The 23,798-nt window shown below is 39.9% G+C and overlaps 1 protein-coding gene across 1 annotated transcript; it reads right to left on the minus strand.

Annotated features, from left to right (window-relative positions):
- Positions 1-23,788, minus strand: ST13 (ST13 Hsp70 interacting protein). Its single transcript, XM_040595358.1, has 12 exons — positions 23,549-23,788; positions 18,519-18,576; positions 16,524-16,593; positions 16,350-16,420; positions 15,779-15,845; positions 15,119-15,203; positions 12,939-13,049; positions 11,452-11,554; positions 8,042-8,158; positions 7,278-7,341; positions 5,986-6,086; positions 1-1,779 (listed from the first exon to the last, which is right to left on the minus strand). The coding sequence occupies exons 1-12, from the start codon at positions 23,656-23,658 to the stop codon at positions 1,651-1,653; spliced, it is 1,086 nt and encodes a 361-aa protein (XP_040451292.1). The 5' UTR covers positions 23,659-23,788; the 3' UTR covers positions 1-1,650.
- Positions 23,789-23,798: the final 10 nt, after the last annotated feature.

The raw sequence follows: 23,798 nt of genomic DNA on the forward strand, positions 1-23,798 counted from the left end.
TTTATTTTTCAAAACCATACTTTATTTTTAAAGGCTGAGAGAAGTATTCAGAACTATATTTCTCAAGCAAAAAGATTCACATTTCATTCTGCAGGGTCATTAGTATGAGAAAAAGCATTTGGGGATTTATTTTTTGCAACTGCTGTTCAGTTCTTATACCAATGCAGATTTATTTTAAAATGGTAACATCAGTTATGGCTTAAGATGCAGAATTACAAAAGAGTAACACAAATGTTGACACTCAGATGGTGAACAGGTAACTATGGTAATTTTTCCACAGAAAGATAAGGTTTTAGCTGAGACAAACAGAAGCAACAACTGTCTTTAGTGGTAGACAAATCAACTGAACATCATAAGCACAGACACTGCTGTAAGAATACCCATGCTGTTAATCCACAAGTGTTAGAATAACGGTTCTGCTCCAGTTACTTTACCTTTTCCTCCATATCACCAACCTCAAAAACATGGAAGTATGAAACCGACAACTGCTTTTTTTTTTTTTTTAAAGAAAACAATACAAGAAAAGATGGAAGACAAAGTATGTGGTGAAGAAAGATCATCACCGCTAAAGAGACAGCAGGACTTTGGCCAAGAAATTTTAATCAGTTAAGCACATAAGGACTCAAAACAGACTATGAACCCAGAGCTGCAATTTTGTTGGGTATTCTCCCCTTCACTGATTTGTAACTCTGCATTTACGTGTTCTGGATGGCTTGCATTTAGTGGAACAGAGGTAGTGATGGGAACAAGATTCCTTCCCTAAAGTTTCCAAAAAGATGAAACCTGGTAAGCACGGCCCTAAGGAAGGGCGAGTGCAACCAGCGGAGGACCTGCCAACTGGGAAAGGACAAGAGCACAAGCACAGACAGTAAGCTGCTCTCCCATACCCAGACTGATAAATAAAATGTTACATAAAGGTGCTGGACAAGAACTGAGCGAGTAACAAAACCACTGTGGCCTCTGCAATATGTACTTCATGCCAGGTTGTGCAAAGGATAGGACTGTACCTTTGTACAGTTGTGGTGATCAAAATAACACATTATTTGCAGTACTGCCAGAAGTTCCAGTGTGTAACTAGCTAGCACGGTTATACTGGTAATTTTAATAGCTATACAAAATCAGTCACCCATTTAAAAAAAGAAAAAAAGGAGTTGTATTTGCAGACAATTCTTTTATCTAGTTAATTCTTCAGACTTGTCCCACCGTTGCTATTTGTGACTAGGCCCACTTTTCTGTCCTAAGGGAACTAAGACAGACTTCAACTGTTAAATTTCCTTCCTCTTTGCTCACTGAGAATAATAATAATAATTATATTAAAAAAAATATCCAAAACAACACAACAGCAGGTTTTTAACTTACACTCCTGAAATACTACAATTTCTTAGAGGAGCGTTCAAAGGAAACTGTAATACAATAAAAGGTTGCAACTATTGGACAAGGAGGGATGGTTGAAACTAGGCCATCTGACTGTAATTTGAATGCTATAAATCAATCATTGAATAAAGCCAATGCTTGGGGCTAGAGAGCAGTTCTCTTAGCAACACCCCGTTTCTCTCAAGATCAGAGGTACAATGGTTTGTTTTATTGCAACACTGGTTAGCCAAATCCAATCCTTCCCATTCAGGTATGGTTTTTAAAGAACCAGGGATTTTACGGTTTACTGCCAAATTTGGCAGACAATTTACTGATGAGATTCATGACCTTGGGATTGTTCTGGTACTTGGACATATTTGCTGGGTTCTGGGCAACATCTTGGAATGCAACCATAACTTCCGGATCCTGCGGGACAAAAAGCAAAAAATTAGGGCATTTATAAAACAAGTCTGCAAAAGTGAGTGGTTATGCGGTTCCAACACATACATCTAGTCTTGCTCAGCTTTTAACATGACAAGTACATTAGTTTTGGGCAAAAGGTCTCTAAAGGGAACCCAATGATGTAATGCATGTTGTTAACACTGCATCAGAAACACCAGAGTCATTACTGAACTTGTTACAGCAATAGCTCAATGCGTGAGAAGGGGGTAGGATAAGAGTTATTTTTCCCAGAACAGGAGCCATCACAGAGCCCCACCTACTGGATTATTTCTATTCAGGCATTCTCAAATGCATTTTGAAGGAGACAGGAGCTCTATGTGTGTAGCACCCATGACAGGGTAATGCTCCTCTGAGCAACAGCTGCTACTCATCCCTTTCACCCCTCTTCCTTCCAGCTGCAGACACTTCTACCTGCTGGGCTGTGAGCAAATTTACATGGCAATGTTTGGCTTTTAAAAATGCATCTAATTCTCAGTCATTCCCCACCTCCTCTGAGAAATCACACTTGGAAGAAAACCTTGTTATCTCTTCATCACACTACTGTGTTGCAGTTAATGTATATGTGAATGTATATATCAAAGGCAGTGGTCAAAAAAGTAACATCATCATCTTCTCTATTTAGTATCAGAAGCATTAATACTTTTTTGTGTATTTCTAGTATACTTTTAGCCTGCATTGAACTAAAACTGATTTTACTCATTTCACATGTGTCTGTGTTGAACATTGCCCTTTAATTAGTCTGTATAGCCCAATTTTACATCTCAGCTTGGAAAAAGGTTTTCATTAAAAACTTCTGCAAAGATTCAGGTTTTAATTCAGCTAAAATGCAAGCCATTTATGATATCCAATACAAATACTCTGCATCAGCTGTAGCTTCATCTGCTGTTCTTTCTAGCACATCGAAGTAGTTTTACAGGACAGTCTGCCCCAGACTTGCAGCCCATTGCTACCACAGATGTATTCTTTGGAAACCATCAAAAGCCAACTGGTGTCCTCAGACCTGTCTGTATCTAATATAGCATCAGACACAGACAAAAGCTGCTTAACAAGTCTGATTCAAAATTGCATCTGGTAGGTGTGGACTCCACTGAAATGACCCACACGGTTCAATCACGTTTTATACACGCTGGGAACCAAGAATAAAGTCTAATATTTTGTTAGAAGGATTTACAAGGGTTTTGTCTCCCTCATAATAGACTTTGCAGGTTCCCTTTTAAGAGTAAGATGCTGAAGTTCAGAAAACAGACATTACGTATATTTTCTCCACTTTACAGGATTCCTATGCAAAGAAAAAAAGGAAGAATTTCACCATCTGAAACTTCTTGTAATTCTGATTTCAAAATAAGGCATATGACTATAAAGATTGTGTCATGTTGTTAAATCATGTTTTCACCTGTATACAAATCTGGCAAAGCTGATGAAGCCTAGTTACTGGTTTGTGTCAAAGCAAACCTAAATAAATGTTAAATATCTAATTTTATGCTACATGTTTTACGGTTCTATAAGTTAACAGCAAGTAAATTATTCTGTACTTGTGCAACTCCCTGGAAGCCCACAACCTTAAACTGTGTTTATAAAAGCATTTAACACATGCAAGATTTCACACACATGCAAGATTTCACACTGATGAGCAATATTATCAGAATAAAGTTTAAGACTGAGGATATCAACATTTCCACAGGGAAATATTTAGTACACAAGGTGGAATAGGAACCACCGCGTAAGCAAAAGGAAGTAATTATGTAAGTATAGTGAAACATTTCATTTTCTAATGCTCTAGTCTCTAGTTGCAGAAGGATGAAAAAATACTTAAAGTTATTATTCTTTTTTCCAACTTATAAATTTTGGTGGAAATCTGGGTCTAACGTATGACTACATATCAAATAAGGAATACGTAGGTTCATCGTAGACATCACTCCTTTTGAAAAAAAAAACCTTACAATTAACACATGACAGCTCTCCAAAACAAATGTCATGTTGTATCCTGAGAAAGCAGTTACACATGCAAGAGAGGAAGTACTACAGAACCCTCCAGACAGACAAAACAGTAAAATAAGAGAAACACAACACACAAAAATTTCAGCCAATTCTTCTGGAAACTAAAAGGCTTAGGGGCAAATAAGCTAAAATAACATGTGTTAGAAACCACTGCAAAAGGCTACTGTTAAGAAGCCATAAAAAAGGAATACAACAGAGGTTTTGACAATTTGAGTCTTTTGTGCATAGAAGACTAGTATCAACCATAATTTAAAAAAAAAAAAAAAGGAAATATCCTGAAAACAGTAAATTTTCAGGTAAGGGAACCATAAATCTTCATTAAGAAAGTTTTTTATGCTGGTTTACAGAGATCCTTATCCTTACTCCAATGATGAGCAATAACTTCTATAAACATGTCCATAGGCAGCCGTATCTGATTCTTTGGTTGCTTCTACAGATGACAAGCTGAATTTGACAGCGTAACGAGTTTAATCTAGCTTGTGTTCAGGCACACACAGTTATAAGGTTTACTGAGATGTTAACAGACTAAGGCTTATTTCAACATTAGCTCCTGCAGAGTAGTCTCAAAGATGATGAGACAAGTTACCAAGTCTATAGAGATTGAAAAGGTCTTTACTCTCAGAATATTCCAGTTACAGCCATAACTCCTCACTATGAAAAGCCTCTACATACTATCAGTTTAAATAACTATCTGAAATTTAGCAATTGGGGAGATACTTGCGTGATTCAGTTATCTACAGACTTTTTCATGACACCTCAGATAACCTGCATAATAGCTGCCAGCTACCATTATCCATCAATATATTCCACAGCTGCACTGAGCAGAGGCCAAGTAGTAGAAAGTACTGTCTTCTAAGACTAGAGCTTATACTGCCAATTCAGAGAGGACCAGAGTGTAGTCAGCTGGACATTTTGGGAAAAGGCAGCAGCGCAGACATACGTGAAACGCTGAGTAAATCATATCCAGATGTAAAGTTTGTACAAAGAGGTCAGCAAGAGACTCAAGGCTTTGCTGGCAGGTCCTACATGTTAAAGCCTGCCTGCATTATCAGAAAGCACCATCATCACACATTCTTGCAACAGAGTCCTACAATATGTTGGCACATATATAATCAGCACACAGTGGAGTCTTCTTAAAGGCATGTGGCAAGTGCTTAATATTTAACTGCACCTCAAAGCTGTTCTCAGCAACTCTAATTTGAAACTCCTGTATTACAGCATAAATTAGCCATGTAATAGAATACAACTACAAGTCATGAGGTTTTTTTGGATGGTTTGCATGCAGGTCAATGTTGCTGACCATGACAAACTAAGTAACGGTCTGTTTCCAAACACCTGCAACCACTAAGGGAAGCCATGAACTTTAGCATGGAAAGTGATGTCTTTTTTGTGATTTCAGGGCATACCAAATAACGGTCCTTTGTGATACTTTTAATTTGATAGGGATCATAGCTGTTCAATGAGCTGAGAACAAGATGCAACTAGTTTAACCACAACAATCCAAAAAAACTAACAAGACACTTTCATATTTGATCATGTTAGCACACAAATATAACCATATGGCTCAGGTTTTTCTAGCCCACCTGCACCTAAAACTAATGTCAGATATGTTTTATTTAATCTGCTGGAGTACTTCTCTCGTGTAAAAGTAGTTATGATATTGAGCAATTAATCAAGCCCAGTGGGGAAGTAAGCTTTCTGAATGTGAATTTAGAAAGTGTCGGATGCAGAAATATTTTGATGCTACTCTGCCTGTGGCAAAAACCAAACACTTAATCCCATAAGAGAATGGCAATTCACATTTCAGTATTATTGTAATATATTATATTTCAACAAACGCCATGATGTGCGTGCATTCAAAAAAGGAGCAACTGCATTATACCACGTGGACAATAACCATTCAGAGATGAAGAACTGTACATACCACATAGTTTTGCCTTTCATAGGTGAGTATGGGGCAGGGGTAGGGGCGTATTTAAGCTCCCATCAGTTTGAAAAACAGCTAGCATTGATTTCAGCCAGCCAGTTGCCACACACACACAATGAGATCATTTCACAACAGAAATAAGCAAGCATCCCACTGCTATCCAGAAGGTTCTTCCTTCCCTTAGCTCACAGGCACTGTTCTGCCCTTGTTCAGAACCTTTAGGTTTGGTTTTAACAAATACTCACCTGCATGGCTGCAAGGACTTCTGGATCACTGAGAATCTCATTTATACCAGGCATACCTGCCATTCCTGGCATACCTCCAGGCATAGCCCCAGGAAATCCACCTGAAAACCCAAGACAAGAAGAACCCATGATGAAAAATATTTAATTCATCTATACAGGAGGCTCACTGAGAGACCAAGATGTACTTCCTTTGCCACACCTCTAATATCATATCTTTCATAACGCTGCAGCTGGCCCACTGAATGGAAAGCAAGGCCTTCACCTTTTTTTTCTGTGAACACCTGCACCTTATCTCATCCATTTTTTTAACACAATTGACTAGGAGGCTTATAATGAGTGTTAGGCTCTAGCACCTTGTACGCAAATGCAGTTATTTTTCTGATCAACTTAAATCAGGTAGGTCTCAAGCCCAGAAACACAAAGAGTTTGAATGCCTGGGGTGAGCAATTCAGGGCAAACACAGACCAGTAGTAGTACGTCCCACGCACATTCTGTGTTTGTCAGGAACTTTAGGTTTGAAAAAATTGTACCACCAGGAAAAGCACCATAAAAAAATATCCCTGAAGTGAAGCCTGAGCTTTTGTTTTTCAATCCTTAATTAGCAGCTACCCCAGCTGCGCTGAACGGGGTAGATACGGTCTCTGTTTGGCTCCCCTGACAAACTGATCTAGCTGGAGAGCTCATGCAGCCTACCTCAACTACATCTCAATCTTTAAGAGCATTAGTACTTACTAACTCTTGTTTCTCCCCAATTTAATGTACTCAAAAATAACATCAAAAGCCTGATTTTCACAGAACTGTTCAAGGACAGCTTCTTTATAAGGTAAACTGCACTAGCTCCTTTGAGAAACTATTCTGTTTAACAACAGCTTGCAACCAGATACCCCTAACATTCTATCCAAATTCTCAACTTGAAAATGATTGTTCTTAAGTAGAATGGGTCGAAGGCACCCTGGGTAATTTAGAAAATGTTTTAATACTAAGTTTTTAAGCACATATTATTAAGCAAATACTGCATCTTTGTTTTCTCAGACCTAAATCTTTTCATTCTGCTATCCATCATTATTAATTCTGTCTTCCCTCTAGTTGCTACCTAGGACCAATCCTCTTTAAGGAGGATCCATACCTCTTTCCACTAGTGCTCAAGGAGTTATTTGTAAGCAAGTTCTAAACTTCATAAATATATTCCCCTCTGTCTTGAGACCAAATGCTACAAGAACAGTGGTTATAATGCTCCACATGGAAACAATAGTAACCCCTACGTCAAGTATTGGTGCTTAAAAATAAAATACCTGGGAAGCCACCTGGGAAACCACCAAACTGAGCTCCTCCTGCCTGTCGTCTTGCTTCTTCCTCCTGCAGATGAAAGCACATCATTCCACACAAAGCAATGGAACTGCAGCCTGTTTTCTACTGCTCAACTGGTTTTAGGAGAAAAAACCCCAAACAGCCAGCTGACACTGTTTCAGGTAGGTAGGTTTATCACAATAAACAAAGCCCTTCAGTATGTACAAAATCACTGGCAAGAAATAGCTGTATCTACAAAAACATGCTACAGAGGACACAAGTTATGCAGAGTGTATTTTTACTGAATATGAACAGTATGATTTGTTTTAGCTCCTCAATTTACATTTTTAGAAATAACGCCCACCCCCAATATCTTTAAATATATCAGTAAAGCAAGAAGAAAAAAGCAAGCAAACTGTGTCAGGAAATGACGAAGAGAAGCAAAGTATCATCCCGAATTTAAAACCTCCCACTTCAGGAGACATAAGTACTTTAAGTGAAAACTATTCTGTAACAGTCATACAATAAATGACTTATTAAATACAGGATTAGTAGATATTTCAGAGCCTGTTTTTGTCTTAAACAATAAAAGCAGATGCAGCACAATGCCCTCTTCCCCAGATTTCATTATTGGTCAAGTAACGAAGACAGAAACTGACTTTCTAAAATTTAATTTTAAGACTTAAAATGAAAGTAATTCTTCTCTGCCATTCATTTTAATGAAAATGGCACTCTCCAAATTAAGAAATATTAAACCCTAAGTATTTACCCTTTGTGCTCTCTCATGCTCCTCCCGTGCCTTCTTCACTCTTTCCATTCTTTCCTTGATTTCCTTTTCTTCACGCTTCCGCTCATATTTTCGGCGATGTTCTGCAATCTTCTGGGCCTGTTCCAATAGAAAACCAAGATTTCATATACATTCCTAACATTCACACAACGTATTTCAATAAAAAAATACATGTAAGCGTAACAATCTGCTTTTACCAGTTCTTAAAAGTAAGATCTGACATCACATCCTAAAAGCCCCTTTGTTTTAGGAGCCATTTGCTACTTCCTCTCTATGGCAATCAGTTATTCATGTCTACTCAGCCCTAACTGGATTCATCAGCACACACACTCTAGTATACTCCTTTTGCTGTAGAGCTCTGGGACTTGCACCATAGTGAGAACTTAAACACTTTGTTATTCCACATCCCTTTGTGCTTTTATGCTGAAATATTAATTTCTGCGCAGCTAAACCTGGCAACTGCCTGGAAAATGGAATTTTCACTGGCACAGCAACAGGAAATACATTTCCCCCTGCACACACACTTATTTTGGCTAGTGTTATTGCTGTACCAGGTGCCTTTGCAACACATACAGCTAGATGTAAACAGACCGAAGAATTCGTGAACCAAACCAAGAAAGGGCTGTTGGAGAGGAAGTTTGCTTCCTATTATTAGCTTTTTCTCGTCTATTGCATCTACAGCCCCTGCAGAAGAGAGTAATTACCAACAAACTCCCCAAGGCTCCTCACTGTGGGCTCATTGTAACAACAGAGCACTAACTGTAGCACTGCTTCCCTGAAACCAGAATGTCCTTCTATACCACTGCAAAAAATGGTTCATAGTTCCACAAATTGTGTATGATGATTACCCTGTAACAAAAAAATATAGCAAAATCAAGGTTCAAGAACAGGGATGCTAACCATTACTACAGTGGATGTTCTCCTACTCTTTCACAATACTCCATGAACGAAGAAATAATTTCAAGTACTGAAGTTTCGATAAAACTTATTTTAGCTAGGAGACAATTCCATACCACATCGTTCTTGAAGTACATCTGCCAGAGAAAGCACACTGCAGCAGAGAACTGACTGATGTTGAACGCAGTATGCGTTATCAGAACCTGATGTCATGGCCATTCAATAGTTCATCAAAAGAAAGGTGTTTTTGGTTTTGCTTTTTTTTTTTTTTTTTTTTTAAATGAAACATTAAGTTTCCAAAGTTTTGATTTTCATTGTTTCCAAGTATTTCTTAAAATTAACTAAGCATTTTTACAATTTGACACAGTCTTTCAGCTGAAAGTGCTACAAACTAAAGAGCGTGAGGAAATCTGGAAGTGAGTAAATTAGAACGATTCATCTTCACTTATTAAAGATAAAAACTCACCCATATATTTTTCCTAGAGCAACATACACAAATTCTAACACAGTTGGCAACTACCTTTCAGTGTATCACAGATACTCGGCTGTTTCTGTGCATCAGCAGGTTAACTGGGAAATACAAGGCTCCCTCAGCCAATCACTAAGTATACCTCTTATAAAATAGGTTCAGACCTGAGACTTAATTCCATTTACCACAGGTCAATAGTCTTCAACACAGAAGACTAGTAAACTGTAAGACTGTGTCCATTGTTGTTTTGCTGGAGACAGCATCTTCTACAGAGACACAGTAGGAAAACTGAAAGCTGAATTTATTAAACAAAGGAATGTATATGCACGTGGGAAGTTGAGCTTGGCTGGCTGCCAGATGCTCACAAAGCCACTCTCTCACTCCCCCTCCTCAACAGGACAGGGCAAGAAAATAAGATAGAGAAGTTCCTGGCTTGAGATAAAGGCAGAGAGATCGCTCATCCACTACCATCATAGGCAAAAGACTTGGGGAAGATTAATTTATTTATTGCCAATTAAAAACAGAGTAGGATGAAGACACACTAAGACAAAACTAAAGCCACCTTCCTGCTACTCCTCTTCTTCCCAAAGCTCAACTTCACTCCTTTGTTCCCCAGCCTTCCACCTCCTCCCCCGCCCCTGAATGACACAGGGGGCTGTGGGCTGTGGTCAGCTCATACCACCGCACCTCTGCCACTCCTTCCTCCTCACACTTTTTTCCTGTTCCAGCACGGGGTCCCCACACAGGACAGTGTTTTTCACAAACTGCTCAAGTGTGGGTCCTTCCCACAGGCTGCAGTTCTTTAAGAACTAATCCAGCATGGGTCCTCCCCGCAGGGTACGGTCCTTAAACAAGACTGTTCCAGCATGGGTCCCCCACGGGCTGCAGCTGCTACCAGGAACCTGTTCCAGCATAGACTCTCCGTGGCCTGCAGCTTCCTTCAGGGCACATCCACTTGCTCTGACACGGGGTCCTCCATGGTCTGCAGGGTGGATATCTGCTCCACTGCAGACCCCCATGGGCTCAAGAGGAACAACCTCCTTAACCATGGTCTCTTCCATGGGCTGCAGAGGAATCTCTGCTCCCATGCCTGGCACACCCCCCTCCCCTTTTCAGTGATCTTGGTGTCTGCAGGTTTACCCCTCTTTTTTGTTTGTTTTTTTTTTTTTAATTGTCTTTACTCGCCTTTCTCTCACAGCTGTTGTGCTGCCTTTGTTAATTCTTTCCTTAAGTATCTTATCACAGAAGCACCACCAGCATCGCCAACTGGCTCAGCTTTGGCCAGCAGCGGGTCTGTTTTGGAGCCAGCTGGAACCAGCTCCATCTGCCACAGGGGCAGCCACACGTCTCTTCTTACAAGAGGCCAGCTCTGCAGTCTCTACCTCCCCCCAGCCTTGCCATGTAAACCAAATACAATGCAACAGCTGCAATCTGTGGTCTGTCAACCACTTTAGTGGAACACACAAACAGATAAAAATGAAAGCCTGCTATCAACAGTCTTATATTTGTTACACAGAAATCCTTCCTTAGATGACTGCTGGGGTCAACCACTTGAGAAAAGCTGAAAACCTGTCTCACTGAGATTACTCTGCCCTCATGGGGTAGACTAATGAAAGTACAAATCACAGCAAAGAATGCTTCCTTTGTAAAATGTGGTTAGAATAAAATTTTAATTGAAAAACATCTTGAAAAATCCATTATCAGTGTTCTCTTGCTCTTCTGAATGTTTTTAGTCTAGATTCTGAAATGCCTGGCAAACTACAACTGCTTCAGATTCTTCTGTTAAGATTTTTAGAAGGAACATACTATTTCATAGTTTGGTTACATGCCCAGCCCCAGAGACTCAGTTTCTCTACACAGAGCCATAAACAGCTGTGACTGAAGACAGAAGTATTTATAAACTCAGTCTGAAGTGTCAGATGACACACAAACATTCCCACAAGACAATGTATATCGGGAGAATTTGAAGGCAGCAGTGTCACTCAAAGAAACAGAGGAAGGACTTCCATTATGCCTCCCCACTTACTCTTGGTTGCACCTCCTTCAGCATGGCGCTAGCCTCTTCATCATAATCCAGTTTACAAGCTAATGCAAGATCATGAGCGGCCTCCTCCCAGTGACCTAGAAGTCTGGAATTCCGAAAACATGAACATTCAGAAGAAAAAAGCAAATAGAATGCCTATAAAAAGCAAACTCAAACCTCTCCAACATATTTACAACCATGCAGCATTCAGTATTTTTACCTGCAGCTATATGGACTTACAGAAGTTTAATAATCATGGTGTTTTCTGTAACCTGCATACTATAATGCCATTAGAGGATACTGGCTTGGTTTATATCCTTACAATAACTTTTGATTGCAGTAACAATGCCCGCCCCCCTCCCCCCCATCAGACAGTATCATTGTTTGCTATAAACAAGAAGCGTGTAACGGGGAGAAGGTACCCCACCTAAACGCATGAAGCACATCAATAAGGCACATGTTCGGTGCAAAACTACACATTCAGTGTTCTATACAAGTCTATACCACCACTACCTCAATCGTAAGTGGACCCTCTTTACTCAGCACTCAAATGTCCTAGCTAACTGGATGCAGCATGTCTTAGTTGAAGAGGTCATACAAGTTACTGTGCACACTTCACTATTAATTTTATACAAACTCTTGATAATAAAAGTTGAATCAAATGGTAGGATTCTTAAATGGTCAAAGCACTTCTGCTTACAGACAGAGGTAATAAAACAAAATATGCTCCAGTATTCTCACTCTTAAGACTCCATGACATTTATTTGAACTGCAGACATTAACAAACTACTCTCCGAACGCTGTTTAAAAAGCCCTTTCTTTTTTTTTTTTTTTTTCTAAGTTCTATTTGCAAAACCTACCACTTTTATACAGACCATAAGGAAGGTCACATTTTTTTTGTCAGATTTATTGTAATTTAAAAGAATGTTTAACTATAGCTGGGGGGGATGCACACTGGCTTAATGCCTTTTTAAATAACTGCACTGTTTGCTTAATCAAATATCAAAGGTATTTGATACCTTCAAGGTATCAAAGGGAAATTTGTTCCCTTAATTTACTATGCAAGAGAGCCCTAGTATCTAATGGAATAAGGGCAGCAAAGAAATGTTTAAGAATTATAGGTTAGTAAATAAAAACTGAACTAAAGGAAAGCAAAAGACCTCTGCACAAATAAACCACACAGTCCTAGAACTCATGATCTTGCACAGATGATTAGAAAATGCTATTCAGAACAGCAGTAAGCCATTAGAAGTTAGTTTTTTTTAAAAAAAAAAAAGAGGGAAAAAAATGTTCCAGAAGAACTACTCATAAATTGCTATAAGTCACCATCACCCTTTCTTTCCTGTAAGCCATAGTTTCTTGGCTCACGGCTACTGTTCCAGGTACAAGATAGGCAGTTCAGAGACACAGACAAGGAGAGAATGCATAAAAAAACCTGTTTCCCCCCCAGATAAGTAAAGAGATTATCAAGTACAGGTGCAGTTCATTACCTATGTGCTTTCCCCCTCCATTTGTAGGTCTGTGCCGAGTCAGGATTAATCTTGATGGCTCTGTCACAATCTCTAATGGCAGCATTTGGCTTCTGTAGTTTCACAAAAACACTGTGGGAACAAGAACATTTATTGTACATATTGAAATACCAAGTTACTAACTTAAGCTGGAAATAATTTTGGATGACTAACAGGCAAGCTAGTGAGATAATGCATTTGAAGAGCAGAGTTCAAAAAGATCTTGCAGTGATAATGAAGTCACTGAAATGTAGTTGTCCCCCTCCTCCATGCTTTTGCAGGTGAATCATTAGAAAGAAGCAAAAGCATTCATTGTTCAGACTCAAGCCTTGCCAGCAAGAATAACTTTAGTATCCTTTAGGAAAGGATATATAAATGCAAAGACAGCTCAATTCCACTGTGTTTGGAGTCTACAACCAATGGCAACTAGCAATTTGAACAAAACAAAAGTAATATTATGCATGCCGTATTACATAGTCTTTAAAACAGTAAGACAAAAAAAGCATGAGTTATCATACAGGCTACAAGGATCAACAGCTAGAAACATCAGGAACTACAAAAGGAGATAGGAGATGAGCCACCAAAATTAAGAGGCAAAACAACACACAAACACAGCAAGTAGCCCCAATTCTTTGTCAGTTTAGTGAAGTAACTGCTACACTACCCGAGCATAGCACATTAACTAGTAGTGCAGTACTTCAGGAGGTTCAGGCATCTCAAACTAAAAGTCTCCGAAGGAAACACTAAAAAACATTCATGCATTGGCAAAAGTATTTGATATTCAAGAAATTCCAAGTCAGAATTTCTGCCCTTTTACATCCTGAAACAATTGAAACAATTTACAACTTGAAAATAATTCATCAGCGATTAGAATGCCTGTAACTTCATCATTAAGGCTTGTTATAAGGCGAGCAGGAAGTTACACATTCTCTTCTAGAAACAGGTGAGCAGTGTCAGGAAACTGTCTCAAACCTACATCTCACCAATGAGACACTCCAATGCCGCTGGTTGCACAAAAACCCCAGCCTCCAAACCCACCAGAATCAAAACCCAAGCCCACCAGAGAGGTGGATTACTCAGCATTTAATCAGCACTGCTGTTATGCTGCAAGTTTTACAATATCCTAATACACTGTTTGCTTATTTCTACAATAGACCAAATTGAGGCAACTTTTGAACTTCTCCTAACACTTTTTATTTATTATTGCTAATCCCAGTTCTGAGAAGATATGGCACTGTAAGACATTAAAAAACCCCAAACTACTACTGAGCTGGCAACAGGGTATTAAGGTACACAAGTGGTGTTACATGCAAAAACCTTGATATGAAAAGGAAAAAGCAGCAAGACATGTACCAGTTAAGAGGTACTAGAACAGAACAGTTAAAGGACACTAATTAATCCCATTGAAAGTCATCATATGTTGAACATTTCTTTGAATTATACCTTGCTATGGAAAAGATCCACTAAACTATCAAATCATCCATGGTTATTGGGGGTTTTGTGTCAAAGGAGAAAAAAATCCACACTTGTTGGAACTGCTTCTGTAACCGTACTTACCCAGCCTTCCTCAAGAATTAGGAAGATAAGTTTGTGTGTTATGAAGTCAGGGCTACCACACACTGAATCTGACTGTATTCCCAATGCATTATCTGCAGTCTGGTAGATGTAATTAGCAGTAAGGTGTGTACTGAATGAGTTGAGAATTAGGTGTGTCCTGTTCAAACGCAGGACTGTTTAATGGAAACAAGTCTACTTCACAGTGACGGATTTAATTTAGCAGGTACAACAGGGAGAGAATTCACATGATCCACAATTAACTTTGCATCTAAAGAGGACATGATTTCAATCATCTTAATCTCAGAATAAACCAGACTTTACAGGTGTGTGTATCCAGCATTACTCTAAACCAACACACCAAACGCCATATCACCACAATGCATTTTGGAACATCATTCTGTTACTCTACTAACAGGATTCTTTATATGGTTGCTTCAGCAAACCTGGTTAATCACATAAATGAGAAAAATGCATGAAGCGTACTTTTCTATTTTCCTGATGCTGTTTAAGTTTACACAGATCCTCAAGTTGCCATTACATTTAGGTTCCTTAAGCAAAATAACAGAACAGGCACAAACATAAATCACTATTTTATAGTGACTAACCTTGCCCTCTTGGCGTACAAGATGGCCAAACAAGGATTCAGCTTGATAGCATCTGTGAACAAGTCAACAGCTTTCTGAAGTTCACCTGAAGATGAGTACCAGTAAGGTTTCAATTATTATGCAATGAAAATACACCCGAATTGCCAAAACTGCCTTACAAGGTGTTACCTCCCTAGGCACTTTTTAAGTGGACCATGGTCAACAAAGGAAAATCAATTTCTCCTTCTTGCTATGTTACTGAAGTACAAACTCCAACATTAATGCTTGAGAGAAAAGACTTTTCCCAGTGAAGTTTGTACATTTAACTTTGTATGCAATCAAACAGCAAGTCACCTCTTTATTACACAGCTTTTCACTGCATTAAGACAAACCACTAGAGACACCAACAGCAATATGCAGGGAAGTACTATAACTATCACTTTGTAATTAAGATGCTACAGTACCTCATTCACCTCATCCCCGCCCAAAATTATAGCTACATTGGGAAGACAGTACTTAGAGAAGCTTTCACATTCTAGATAGTTTTGGGTAACCAACAGGAAGCACATTTTCTCTTCCTTGAAAGCATTCAAAATGGTCCAAGAGAATTTCTTCTTTTTTCTTTTAAAAGGAGAATCAACCTTATGTCCTTGAATAATGTACTAAAATCCAATTCATCACCTTCACTTAGAGCATTTATTGCTTCAGTCTTCTTCTCGTTAGCTTGATCCATCATCTCTTCAGTTACCTGAGAAAAAAAAAAAATGAAAACCACACAAAAATCCAGAAGCTGTAGAGTCCAGGCCAGAACTACCATGCCAAGATAGGATCAAAGGAGGGAGCTCCAGTTTTCTAATTCCAGAACCTTGTTTTTAATTCACATTGACATCATAGTTCAAAAAACAAAACAGAACTTCACGTCCAGCTTTGGAGACATTGGCCACCATTATTTTTAGCCAGAAAACGCTCTAAAGATAAGCTAAATAATGGCAGCTTTCCATGTATCTAATCTTCATGGGTATTTTGATAAACTATTTTGGTATTTTCTGAACTTTTTGATGGAATCTAACCTTGAGTAAGGACAGACTGGTTTTAAGCCAGTAAGTCTTCCATTTAGGAGAAAAAGAACCAAAGCAACAGCTGGCTACCTAGCTATACAGTATTCATCCCTCCTCAGCTGCTGTCCTTGACTAAACTTTAAACCTCCCCCTATGTTTCCTGCTGCCATAGACGCTGAAAATACCGTGCTTACCTCCACATTTTCATCTCCCATTTCTTGAGGGTCATCATTGTCTGGTTCAATCACTCCCTCATTGTCAATTTCTGGGGGAAAAACAAAAAGCAAGATCAAGCTCCATCCACAAACAGAATTTCCGGAATCATGTTCAAATTGGTGAAGTGTGATAAAGTAATGTATTTTCCCCACCTAAGTCACTCTCTTCACTTTCTGGTTCAGGTGATTTAACTGGCTCCTCTGGCTGTTCTTCTGCTTTGCCCTGAAAGAGAAATATATTTGAAAGCATACATTATTTCTGACTGACATTCTGTTCCCACTCTAATAAATAACAATGCACGAGAAAATCCAAAATTCACCTTCAAAGCATCAGGTCACTCTAATGGCTAAACTGTTTTATTTTTAAGACACAAAACTCCTTCCTTCCTCCTCTCAGATTAAGTCTGTCATACATACAAATAATTCAGAGCCCAAATTTTGACTTATGTACTACCATTATTGGTACAGCCTTGCCTTCAAAATCAAATAATCCAGATAAACCATAAATATTAATACTGAACATGAGGCAGCAGTGTGCCCAGGTGGCCAAGAAGACCAACAGCATCCTGGCTCGCATCCAAAGCAGTGTGGCCAGCAGGACAAGGGAAGTGATTGTCCCCCTATACTTGGCACTGGTGAAGCCACACCTTGAATCCTGTGTTCAGTTTTGGGCCCCTCACTTCAAGAGGGACGTAGAGGTGCTGAAGCATGTTTAGAGAAGGGCAACAAAGCTGGTGAAGGGTCTGGAGAACAAGTAGTGGCTGAGGGAACGAACTGGAGTTTAGTCTGGAGAAGAGGAGACTCAAGAGGGATCTTACTGCTCTCTACAACTACCTGAAAGGAGGCTGTAAGCAGGTGGGGATAAATTTCTTCTCCCAGACAACTAGCACCAGGACAACAGGAAACAGCCTCAAGTTATGCCAGGGGAGGTTTAGATTTCGTATTAGGAAAAACTTCTTCGCTGAAAGGGTGGTCAAGCATTAGAACAGGCTGACCAGGGAGATAGTGGAATCACCATCCCTGTAAGTATTAAAAAAAAAAAAAAAAAAAAAGCATAGATGCAGTACCTAGGGACATGATTTGGTGGTGGACTCGGCAGTCCTGGGTTAACAGCTAGACTTGATGATCTCAAAGGTCTTTTCCAACCTAAATGATTCTAAGATTCTATGATAACAACCAATTAAGAACCAGTTTTGCAATGAATACTAACCAACCTTTCCAATCTTCCTGCCTTCCCTCACACAGCCCCTGAATCAAAAATTCTCTCAATCTAATACTGTTAGGCTAAGATCTTTAGCAGGGAACAATAAGCTGGTGACAATGATTAAAATACTGTTTCTATTTGCCAAGGTCATAAATCTTTGCCACTTGTGGTACTTAGAATGTTTTTTCAAATGTTTTCCTATCAACTTCTAAGTGCATTGCTAATTTCCTCTGGATCCCACAACTTAGCAGCACATCCTGCTTTATCACAGACATAAGGAGCTTGTTTTCATAGTAAGTGTCTCAGACTATACTCACTACATACACACAATCCCTCCATACAATTCTAATTAACAAACTAACAGCATCCACTGTCTTGTTAAATGCCAAAAAAAAAAAAAAAAAAGATTCTACTTTTTCCCAAAAGAATTTCAAGCTTGGGAAAATCCTGCTATAAATAACTATAAGCCAAATTTATTACCTCCCTTAAAACAAATCAACAAAAAACCCCCACAATTCTTCCACAATACTTCCTTAAATAGTTGATAGTTCGACTGTTCGCTTCGTTACCCATTGTGCTCACTAATATTTCTTCTCATACAAATATTATAATTTTACCCACTAATAACTACAGAAGAGGTATATAAACAGACAACAAGAACATTAAAAAAAATAATCAAGACTTGGTTTGGCATTTGCATTGCACAGAACATCAGGCATTCAGGATTAGGGAAATGGAGCATAATAACACTTGCAATAAACTAGGAAGCCATCTGTAACAAGACATGTACAACGTGCAGGCTTCAGACCGAACTACCATACTCACTCACCCTACTGTATTCACACAGCCTATTGGAGTGAAAATTGACAGCAGTTTTCCTTCTTCTCAGTAATTTTTGCAGAGTCCAAATGTTATTTTTCAATGATAAATTCTTCATATCTTACCTTACTTGTCTCCTCTGTGGAGGCAGTGGCTGGAGCAGGTGGTATTGTGCCTCCCATACTTTTTAGCAAAAGAGAGAGAAAAAAAAAAAACAAAACAAAACACCAGAACATTAAGATTATCAAAATACTGACATATATTACATCGATTCAAATCCTGCTGATAATCTCAGGTTTTTGTTGTGACACAAAACATGATGATCCAATTCACTGTAAAATCAGCAAATAAAAAGCACACATCCACCACATTTTTCTCAGTGTAATATAACGCACATTGTGTCTGTTGGCTTCCTTCACCTACAACTCCAGTGCCCTGTACTCATGCACATGACATATCACCCATCCACCCACCCTTTCTCACAAGGAGAAGCTACCTCCCTGGCTCAAATGGGTTTTCTCCTTACCATGTAACTTAAAACATAAGTCAAAACAAAATATTATAAATATTACTAAAACTAGAATTATTTTTGGAACAGAAGTAAAACAAGTTAAGAGAACCATAGTGGCCTAAAATGCTTATGCAATTAAAAAACTGATGCACTGAAAAAAAATTCATTTATTTTATATATTGCAATATTCACGCTTTTCCTTAGTTACATATAAGGAGCTTTCTCTGTATAGACAGCATTCTTTCAATATAGAATAAACTTCTATATTATATTGACTTTGATTAGCAGCCAGAAATAAGCATAGGCTGAATTCTCCAGCTGTTTCATGTAACATCTAATCATCCCTAAAGGCAGGCTGCCACAAGGACGACTGTTCCCATACATCCTCTGCCCCGCATTCCCATGTACTGATAGTTTTCAATTGTTCTGGCCACACACACCTCACAGGGAAAAACCCATTTTTATCAAGTCAGCAGCCTTGACTAACTCCTTGGGGCCCCACACAACTGGTCAGGTGTGATGCAGGGGAGAGGAAAAAGAAGTGGGCAAACAGGAGTGGGCAGAACTCTCTGCAGATATTACTTTCAGAAATTAGTGCAACATAAAACTATACCCTAAGGCTGAGATCCTACAGCTTAAGTCAAGCTGCTGCAGTTCCATTCTCCCCTCTTTCCTTCCTCCCGTCGCCAGCACCATCTCAGAGTCAGGCTCTAAACTGGCTAAAAACAAAGCTGGATGCGGCAAGACAGGACAAGGGTGAATTGGGGGAGAAAGAGTAGAAGAGGGAAGAGCAAGTGGCAGGATTGACAGGTCCTGGAACAAAGCCCTGCAGCAAAAGGCAAGGAAACAGCACTACGCTACCTCTAGCTTACAGGGATAAACTGCCACAAAAACATACCACAAGTTACAAAAACCTGCATCTTCTGAAGCCATTTCAAAAATCTACATGTGTCATTGGAATGTTGACATTACTACTTAATCTAAGCTGTACTGCAAGGACTAAACAACTGCAGTCTGATAAATTGTTACAGAGCTAGACAAAACACGCAGTACATGTAGTAACTGATCCTCCTAAATTTTTACCCTCCTAGGCTGACAACAGGGCACATAATTCTCTACCAGTCTGTAAACATCAGATAATTTTCTCTAGGACTATAGGGACTGTCTAGGAAAGCCTCGGAACTTTTCTTCTGCACAAAGGCAACTACAAATTCTGAAGCATTTTAGCAGTGCTAATAGCTCATATCCAGGGTAACACAATGATCACAAGTTAAGATCCTTTAATGCTTGTTGAAAACGTTGGGTTTTTTCTTTCTTTAACAGTAAGATTCTTTCAAAGCCTGACCTACTGAAAAGAGACCAACAACCCTCTAACTCAAAAAAGGTCAGCAACATTCCCAGCTTCCAATCATGTACTTAAAAACAGCTCAAGCAAGGAGAAAAAAGAAAAAAAAATATCATAGGAATCAAATACCTTGAATTATCTCAAGGCTGAAACAACTAAAATCTCCTCTGCCCTCCTCACATCCTCCCCAAAACTATCCAAACTTAGAACAGTCTATGAGATATGTTTAACTAATATATATGCACATTTTATAATATGCTATTTCATGAACTGCCAAGGCTAAACAGTTTCAACCCTAGCTCTTGAAAATATTTTTACTATCCAGCTATCCTCTCTTAAAACTGGAGTTACAATCCCAGAACAATTAAAAAGCAAGTTACTCTAAAATCCCTTAAACCAGTATTTGATTACAACAACTAAAAGCACAACAAGGATATATGCAAAGTTTCAAATATATTTAACCTGAATGGCATACAGATACATGAGACACTCTTGTAGGAAAAGGCAGGCACTGAGCAGTATAAACAGTGCACATGCACACACAAAAAGACTTTCAAATAAAGCTTTGTGCTACAACACAGCCGTGCAACTCCAGGAACAACTCTTGGGAGCTGTCAGGACTCTATTGCAACAATGACTCCATACTTCCATTCATCAGAGTGATGAGAAGTGCTGCTTTTATTACTTGTTGGTATAACCGCAATTGTTATTCTGCATCCACTTTCATACTGACAGCAAAATTATCTTTAGAAACCGGATTACCATGAATTCAAAAGGGTCAAAATCTATCTGAACAAAACAACAACAGAAGGCAAAAAGCCCTATTCATCAATTAGGGATTCTCTGCTTAACTTTTAAGGACTGCTATTGTTTCTTTGTTCATCTGAAAAACGTTCCCTTTAATGACTTATTTTGTAACAATTCAAGTCAAAATATTTATATTTTTCTGCAATTATGAAAAGACAGGCATGACTAAATGGAATGTCAAAACACTTTCCAAACATAATCACACTAGTGTATGCTTTCTATACAGACACTATCTATATAAAAACTAAACACAACAGCTAGATAAAATAAAGGTTAGAACATAACAAGTGCACGAAAATAGCTAAGACAAAGTTTCTGATGCAATATTAACAGCAAGTCAGAAATAAAGCATCCCATTCTGGCTTTATGAGCAGTCAGCATCATTTGAGTTAGAATCATTAGCACTAAGAACAATAAAATCATCAGAAATTTAACTGAAAAGTTTAATGACAGATTTCAGTATCATTAGCCATTATTCTGTATTCACTCGCAACATTACCTTGGTGGCTAAACCTGTGTCTTTCACATTAATACAAGTAAGGCTGACAGAGATATAGGACTCAGTGAGTTTATTTCCACCTGAATCCAGGCCATGCTAAGTTTCAAGTAGTTTCCGAAGAATGAGAAGGCCCTATAAATGCACTTAATAGTCCTACTGCAAACAGCACTATTATGGAAGGGCAGAGGGGAACCCACCAGACTTCCAGACAGCTTGACATGAAAAATCATTTGGCTACCACCCCAAATATCCAAGTGTATAACCTACCCAAATATCTGCCTCAAATATGTGAGGAAAACCAGAAAACTTGAGTACTATAGAAGGTTCTACTTTGAAGTATTTTTTAACTTCTGAGATAAAGATATCCAGTGAAGGTTTTACATGGAAAAAAACATTCAGCAGTTCAAAACCTACTCTATAATACAAGCATCCTTCTATTAACCAAATACAAACTCTAAAATTTATAATCTGGAAACCAGAGCCCTCCCCATTAACATGGAAAAAGTTAGCAATCAGATTATCACCTTCCATTCCCTAATGCTTTCTTTGGCCAAAAGAAGTCAGTGTTCTTCCTCTCCCTCCCAATACTCTGTTCACACCTCCAGAATTACGCAACACAAGAATGGCAGTTACCTAGGGTGAGGCACGTAAGAACTAAAGACTTGCGTAGAATAAAATAGACATGCCGTAGAATAAAATAGACATGCGTCTCCTTCCTAGGCAGGAGTTATGCGCAGCTACTACTTGTCCTGCACAACAAAGCAAAGTTAAATAGCTGTGGTTTACAACCATGCTAATATTCAGATGCATAAAAAAGTCTAAACATCACTGCAAAAAAAGCCAAACTAATAGTTCATTATAGCCATTTCCATTATATGACATACTGTGAAATGCCTTACTTTTATGTGTCTATATATCTGGACACAAAGCCCCACTAGTTTTTCAAGCGATTATGAGTACTATACAGCCAAAAGTACAGTTTAAATACTTTTAGATTAAAAAGTTTAAAGCAAATTTTCTAAAACAAATCCCAGTTTGTCACTAGATAAAAATCTTTTAACTTCCCCTTTCATAAAAGTTGTATCTACAAGGACTTTCTTCATTTCTCACCGCTCTTTAGGGTAGCGAGGGCTGTAACTATGGAAGCTGAGCAGGGGTACCCTAGCTGAATACAGGGGTTCTGTGGGTTCGCTGCCAGCAAAGGACCTCAGCCCTTCCAACCGGGTGCTTCTGGGCGCTCAGGATAGAGCCCAAGGGTGTTTTCATATTGAGTAGCATCTGCTACGACAGGCCGCAAGTGCACAGAAAGCTACATGCAGCGTGAATAGCAGATGCTTGAGGTGCCCCGCAGGAGAGCGACATTTCAGCTACTCGATACGTGAAACTTCCAAGAGGCAAAACACATTGTGGCCAGGAACCGTCCCGCCTGTTCAACTGTCACGTATTTCATGCTTTTGGGTACCAGGATATAACTCACCTCCCCACAAACTCGGCTCCTTTTATGACAGGCTAGCCAACTCTGCTGCATAATGCGAGAATTAGCTTGGTAAATATTATTGTGGGGCTTTCCAGCCTGGAAAGCTGAGCCTCTGAGACGGCCGAGGGGCAAGCTTTTGCAACGCGAACAGCCAGAGTTTAAAAACAAACCAACCAACCAACACTCCCCCCGGCCCCAAGTCTTTTTTAACGCCGGAGCCGCAACCCCGGGGCGGCCTCCGGCGGGAAAGGAAGGAGGGAGGGAAGGAGGGAGGGGAGGCCGCAGCGCGGAACCGCCCCCAGGCCGGGACCCGCCAGGCAGCACCGGGCGGGACGCGCAGCGGGCGCCCCCGGCCCCCTTCCCGGCCACGCGGCGGGGCCGTGCGCCGGCACGTGCCTGCCACCCCCCTCCCCCGCCGGCAAGGCCCGCCCCCTCCCCCCTACCGGGTCCCGCGCCAGACAACCCCCCCCACCTCCCCTCACGGCCACCTCAGCGGCGGCGCGGCCCGTGACCCACCTCTCCACCCACTCGCGAAGGAAGGCCAGCTCCTCGGTGTGCAGCAGGCCCGGGTTCTGCTTGCAGAGCCTGACGAAGGCCCGCAGCTCGCTCAGCTTGCGCGAGTCCATAGCGCAACGGCGGGGAAGCGGCGGCGCTCAGCCTCACTCGCTCCCCTGCCCTACCACCGCGCGGCGCCGACGAAGCTTCCAGCCCGTCCCGCCCCCCCGAGGCCCCACCCCCGCCCGCCGGGCCCCGCCCGCCCCAGGGA

The sequence above is a fragment of the Falco naumanni genome, chromosome 5 (assembly GCF_017639655.2).
Source record: "Falco naumanni isolate bFalNau1 chromosome 5, bFalNau1.pat, whole genome shotgun sequence".
NCBI classification, from domain to species: Eukaryota; Metazoa; Chordata; class Aves; order Falconiformes; family Falconidae; genus Falco; species Falco naumanni.